General features: G+C 42.6%; 1 protein-coding gene across 1 annotated transcript; it reads right to left on the bottom strand.

The window, feature by feature from the left end:
- Window positions 1-4,064: 4,064 nt before the first annotated feature.
- LOC136243945 (uncharacterized) lies at window positions 4,065-6,505 on the bottom strand. The gene is made up of 4 exons (XM_066035484.1): window positions 6,077-6,505; window positions 5,825-5,994; window positions 5,230-5,729; window positions 4,065-4,849 (listed from the first exon to the last, which is right to left on the bottom strand). Exons 1-4 carry the CDS (start codon window positions 6,503-6,505, stop codon window positions 4,065-4,067), a joined length of 1,884 nt encoding a protein of 627 aa, XP_065891556.1.
- Between the last annotated feature and the right edge of the window lie 685 nt (window positions 6,506-7,190).

Here is a 7,190-nt window from a genome sequence, read left to right as displayed (position 1 = left end):
TTTTTCCACTGTCTGCCCTCAAGTGGCTGCATTCCTTCTGTTGTTTAACAAGATAATCATTACACACTGGGCATTGACTCACCATGTTGTATATCTCACTATTCATCCCTGGCCAGAATATAACATCTTTGGCTCTACGGATGCTTGCCCCTGCACCCTGATGACTCTCATGGGCCTTCTTCAGCATTAATGGTCTCATTGCTTGAGGAATTATCACTCGTGAACCTCTATATAGGACTCCATCTTGCACTGTGAGTTCATCACGGTAATTCCAGTAGCTGTGTGTAGCAATGGGTGCATCTCGTCTGTGTTCAGGCCAGCCATGTAACACTGTGCTCATCAGCGTTTGAAGTGTCTGATCAGTATGTGATGCTGCCTTAATTTGTTGGTGTGTTGACTCTTTCATACGTACATGCTCAGCATGACAGATTGACTCTATTTCAAGCTGAAGTTGGGATACTGAAAGGTGCTCTGCTTCACTAACTTTCTCATGAAGGTATGCTCTACTCAGCATATCAGCAATGTAAATTTGCTTACCCGGACAATATTTAACACACAATGTGTATCGCTGTAATCTTAATAACATTCTCTGTAGTCGTTTTGGAGCACTTAGTAATGGTTACTTGAAAATAGGAATTAGTGGCTTATGGTCTGTTTCCACATGGATGATGTTTCTACCATGAAGGTACTAGTCAAACTTTTCACACACAAATACGATTGCCATGCATTCCTTCTCAATTTGTGCATAGCTTTGTTCAGTTGGTGAAAGAGCCCTTGAAGCATATGCCACTGGTTGTCCTGACTGTAAAAGAGCTGCACCCAGGCCCTTATCTGACACATCGCATTGCACTGTCACTTCATCTTTGACATCATAAAATCTAAACACTGGACTTGATGTGACTAGGTTTCGTATGTTAGCAAATGCCTCTTCTTGAGTTTGCTGCCACGTAAACACAACGACAATGCATCTTACCAGTGACCTCACAACAACTGAAACTAAGCAATAAACATTTGTAATAATACCAATGGTAGGATTTCACCTTATTCCTCACCTTAAATGTGTGCTGAGGCTTTTCCAAAGGTTCTCACCTTTGAGTTTGGCAGCGTATTCACTCGTGACAGTCAAAAACACGGAAAACCGCCTAAAATTCCAGCTCAAAATAGAGGCGCCCCGCTATTTCTAATTAATGATCATGTGATACCTGGTACAAGACGTTTTGGGCCTTGAATCAGAATAGTTATAAAAACCAGAATCGAAACGGGAAACGAAACAAAATGAGCCTGAGGACAATCACTATATTATACACAGTTACACTATAATATATGCATGCACTACCTGTTTATGCATCAAGCAAGATTCCAGGTGAAAGATTTCTCTGCACGGCGCTTATATATTAAACGCCTGCTCCTATCCAAGGGTCTGGGGACTCTACAATCGAGTCTACAATAGAAAAGTTCTGTGCTTGGGTGATTGTCCCTTGACCACTTACATAAGAGGTGTTCCATAATACTATTAATAGCCACAGGTGGCTTCATCCCTCTCTTAAAGGCATGGCTTCAGACTCGTCAACGGTCAACCCACTGCAGCCAATCATTAATACCGTAAACGGTTTGTAATGATCAAGTAGTGCTATTCACTCCTCTTATGAAAGTGGTCATACATTGAGAGGTGGGCGTGAGTCTCACTCAACTGCATGCAATCTCACGCTCACACGCATGGAACTGCTAATCTCACGCATTACACAGTGACTATACTTTTCTTCAACATTTGCCAACAATTACAAGCTCCAAGTCTAACTACATGCGCTTATAACTGAATTCAGTAATTATACTCATAGGCGCTTGCTTCTATTTTTAAACATTTAAGTTATAAATAGTACTAAAGTAGGTGTATTAGATCGAGTTTGGTGGGATTACAAGGATGGATGTGGCAGTGCTACCATTCATTGTGTGATGGGTTCTATCTAAAGCTGAGAGTTAGCCATGAAGTGACTGCAGATGAATTCGAGGAAAAATAGTTCAGCTATCCAACTGCACTAATATAATAGATGCATTAAGTTGTCTATGTATTGAGGAACTAGACTACTAGCTAATATGCATTACACCATCATTACATCCTGTAAATGACAATTACTCTATTAACTTGTACGTTGCTTTATGCATGGTAACTTGTGTAGAGCCTTCCTAAAATAACAACGGCGACTCTGTGGCACATTAATTGTAAACCTACGTCTGGTCAGGGTAGGGCAATCTCACTCCTAAGTAATTGTGAACCTTGGCATCTCTGGATTTAGTGGGTACAAGTGTCCACGTGAGTGATGAAGCAAAACCGTTAACATTAGATACGTTACAGAGGAAGCAAAGGTATCATTTGTGAAAGTGACTGCTATTATGTTGTTTAATTATTTATTGTATAATTATGAGTGGTGTTCATGCTAGCTAGCCAAATGCTTTAAATAATTCAAGTTTAGACACTTAACACTGACACTTAATGTTATCCAGTTTGGTGGTTAATAGTTCTCTTAAATTTCAGCCGGGTTCAACCATGTCAGAGCCATGAACAATGCCAGTCAGAAACTGAGAGTCCAGCTCTTGGATCTTTCAACAACCAGAAAGGTCAACCTCAGTAACGGATGAGATATCAGCTGTTGATGAGAGGTGTAAAATATTCTTCGCGAATATCTGAGTTCTTTCCCTCGCTGCTACACCATCACGTATCGCCCACTACACTCAATCAAGCACAACGTGGTCAGTCACGTGATCTCTCGTGACACATATGTAAAGATTACAACACACTCCCCCGGTTGACCTTTATATGGTCAACGGAGGGTCTTAAATCCTAAAATGTTACTTACATACATGCGTACAACACTACAATATGACTGTAAATGTCACGTTTCGTACAATTGACTGACTACTGTCTTCAAAAACTGGTTAGTTCGTTGCGCTGCTGCCCTCTTTGGTCGACTATGAAACCCAACATCTTCCGGTAGCTGTGCTTCCTCATTTCCTTCTGTGGACTGTCGTTATCCATGGCATCAACTGGATCAACTGGTGCTCCACACTCTATCTCCAATGGGTACATACAATTCAACGGACGTCTCCGTGTCTTGCTTGAAGACTTGGAAGGTACTCTGATTACTGCATCTCTGACCTGCCCATCAGCTCCTTCTAGCAATCTTTCTATCTTGGCTATTTTCCAGAGGCCTCTTAAACATTTCTCACTGTGAACTACCACAATGTCTCCTGGTTTCAGTGGTCATGGCTTACCCTTGATGTTTTGACGATGGCAATCTCTTAATTGCAGGAGATATTCGCCTCTCCATCGCTTCCAGAAGTGTTGCATTGTCATGTTAAGGTGCCGTGCTCTGTTGCTCAATAATTCCTTAGTCACACTATGCCAATCATCACCCTCATGATCACTGTGTACACACGATGGATCTGGCAGGCTTAGTATCCTGCGGCCCATGAGAAGGTGCAACGGTGTCAGCGGCTCTTCTAAATCCTCAGTTGAAACATAAGAAAGAGGTCTAGAGTTTAAAATCATTTCTACCTCTGTAACAATTGTCAATAATTCATCATAGCTAATTCTCGTCTGACCAATTGTCTTTTTAAGACATCTCTTCGTTGATTTTATCAATCTCTCAAACAAGCCTCCCCACCAGGGTGCCTTTTCTAGATTAAAGGACCACTGCACACCAGTACCTGCGCTATGACCTTGCACCGCTGAGTCACTCAACACGGCGGATATGCCCTTTGCTGTAGCCTTGAATGTTTTCCCATTATCTGATATCATTTTGTGCGGAATTCCTCTTCGAGCAGTGAAGCGTTTGAAACATCTTAGAAAACTATCAGTAGTGAGGTCAGGGACAATGTGCAGGTGGACTGCTCGGGTGACACAGCATGTAAACAAACAAAGCCAAACCTTACTCATATTGACTAGACCTTGGGTTTTGATGTAAAGGGGGCCAGCAAAGTCAACTCCTGTGTACATGAATGGTGGCTGCTCAGTGACTCTAAATTCAGGTAACGGAGGGGGTGATGGTAAAGCACAAGGTACGCCTTCAAGTTTGCGGCAAATTACACACTTGTGTATGATCTGTCTCATCCTTCATGATCCAGTATCTTGATCTGATCTCTGTTAGAGTTTCTTTAACGCCATTATGCATTACTCTCTTATGTGCATCTTGTACAATTAGTACGGCCAGGTAGTGGGACTTTGCAAGAAGCATTGGGTACTTGGTGTTGTAAGGAATGTTAGAGTTACCTAGCCTACTCCTACACCTCCATACTCCCCCTTCAAGGAAAAGGTCAAACTGTCTTTTCCAATTTGGAAAATCCTTGTATAGGAACAAATCCTTCTGCATCTCTTTAACCCACAGGGTTTCTGCCTTGTTGATATCAGCTGCTGTCAGTTCAGCTTCTACCACTTCTGGGGTTCTTATTCTGGACTTGCATTGCTCCACAAATTTAAGTACATAGCTGGTTACTCTGAGTAGCCTTTGCAGACGACTAAAATTCCTGCAACAAATGATCTTGTCCAGGTCCAGCGTGGTTTGAGAGGCATGTGTGATGTTACAGTGGGTGCTCCTTATTTCTTTCATACACTCCTCTGGTATGCTACAACTACCTGTATCTTCTTCAAGCACTGGATTTCCTGCAACAAGCCAGTCCGGACCATACCTCCACAGTTTGCTACTGGCTAGTTCGGCAGGTGTAATGCCTCTTGAAGGGATGTCAGTGGGGTTATCAGTTCCTGGGCAGTGCTTCCAACAATCAGCGGGTACAATCCTCCTAACTTCATTTACTCTATTCTCAACCCATGGCTTCCACTCTTTTTGGTGGTACCCTTAATCCAGAACAGTGCCACCTTAGAATCACTATAACAACAATGTGGTTGTAACTGGATCTCTGTTTCTAATGCGGTCGATACACTGCTGATGAGCTTTGCCAATAACAGTGATGACAGTAGTTCAAGCCTGGGTATAGATTGCTTGTTAACTGGAGAGACCCTTGTTTTTGATACCACAAAGTTAACTGTGATACCAGCACTCCCTTCAATCCTCAGATACACTACTGCGGCATATGCTCCAGCTAATGCATCACAAAATCCCATGAGACTACAACGGCTACCTTCCTTGGCCAAAAGCTCGAAATAACATCTTGGGATTGATGTGGCCACTCCTTGGAACCCTAAAACAAGTCACTTCCATTTTGTCAGTAACTCACCTGACAATGGTTCGTCCCACTCTATCTTATTAATGCAAAGTTCCTGAAACAACATTTTGAAGCAAATGATAACTGGAGCCACAAACCCTATTGGGTCGTAAAACTTGGTAGCAATAGCAACGATTCTTCTCTTAGTGGATTCTGTGCCCCGGATCAGTATGGCCAACTCATTAAGATCAAAGATAAGTTCATCATTCACAAAATTCCATACTACCCCCAAGATCTTCTGCTCATTTTCTGATTGTCGCAGCCTGCCCCCCAAAAGGTTCTTAGTGTATAATTTGTCCTCTTCTTCGACCTTAGTCCTGCTGTAGTCTGAGCATCCATCTGCAAACTCTGCTTCAGACTCTTCAATCCTTTGTTGCAGCAAGGTTGAATTAGTAACAAACTTTCTGAGATTAAATCCACCCTCTTTCAGTATGCGTTTGGACTTCATGTAAAGCTCATAAGCAATGTCATCATTGTCAGCACCAAAGCTCAGGTCATCAACATAAACAGACCTTAAGAATAATTGGACGAACTGTGGGAATGTCTCACTATACTGCTCAAGGTGGTGTTTAATGGTTGCATTTAACAGAAAAGGGCTTGATGAAACTCCAAAAATGAGCTGGCAGTAAGAGGGTCCTTCATTGTCTTCTTAGGTCCATTACAAAGAATGCCGAGAGCTCTTTCTCTAGCAGTTATCTCCCCTTCAGTTACCTTCATTATTGCATCAAGGGCCCATTCATCATCTCTTATGTGACGACTGATGGTTAGTCTAAGCTCCTGTGGCAACTTATTTACAAACACTGATGAGAACAAACTACCATAAGAGTCCGCAGACTCCAAATGACCTTAAGCTACGAACTTGGGATTCCACAGTATCATATAGGTGGCGTAGTCCCTTCAGATTATGCTGAGATGTGACAGGATCAATATTCATTAGTAAATCCATGTGCTTTGCAATAATTTGGCATTTGTTGCCCAATCGTTTCTTCAGTATTTCAATGGCTTCACTATTATTAGCAGATGTCAGTTTCAATCCTGATATGGCATCAGCTGCAGGACCTTCCAGTAAGGTATGCAGGTAGTTGAATCTGTCAATGTCTGTTAAGTCAGGGTGATGGTGTATAGATGACTCGAATGAGTCCCAAAATGTTGACCACCTAGTTAGGTCCCCGTTAAACTTCTTAGGTGCTAACTTCGGTAACTTGACCCTTGTGGCATGTCCCACAACTGAGCTAGCCGGGGTACCAAACAGTGAGGCACTGGAAACTGTGGTCAGAGTCAGGGCCATTGACATAATACTGGAAGAACCTATGAGTGGGAGATGAGGATGGATCGAGACCATTGAAACAGTTGGTGAAAACATCAGAGGAGCAACTGGAGTGCTAACTGATTCTGTTGCTGCAACACTAAATGTTGCTGTGGTTGTTTTAATTAATGGTTGGCGACATAACCAGAGGGGTAACCATGGACACTGGAGTTACACTAGTTAGTGTGGGACTAACTGTATCAGTAGTCGTCTCGCTTGTCACTATGCCAGTAGATGATTCACTGCTTGCCACCACAGTGGTGGCTGTCTCACTGGTTACTATCTCAGCAGATGACTTACTACTTGTCACCGCAGCAGGTGAATCACTGTCCGTATCACCAGAGGGAGGAACCATGCTTGCCAGTATTCGACTGTTCTGTTTTGCCTCTAGGGCCTTATTTGAGTCAATAATTGCCACATGAATCCTTTCCTTACAGATGTCTGATTGTTCAATCCCATCATTAACTTCACCTTCTTCCACCAATTCCAGGATCTCTTCACCAAGCTGCCTTAAGGTCTCCAGTTTTTCCTTAAGGGTGGTTCTACACTGTTCCAGTTTAGTCACAACATATCTGTGTCTTCTGTACTTTCCATTGATTCATAGAATGCAGAAATTGTGCGCTTGGTGGATGACCAATGTCCACCTCTCACTTTTCTCTTTCTACTT

The sequence above is a fragment of the Dysidea avara genome, chromosome 14 (genome assembly GCF_963678975.1).
Source record: "Dysidea avara chromosome 14, odDysAvar1.4, whole genome shotgun sequence".
NCBI lineage: Eukaryota > Metazoa > Porifera > Demospongiae > Dictyoceratida > Dysideidae > Dysidea > Dysidea avara.
Note: the sequence above shows the minus strand (reverse complement) of the source record. Positions and strands in the feature narration are given on the sequence as shown.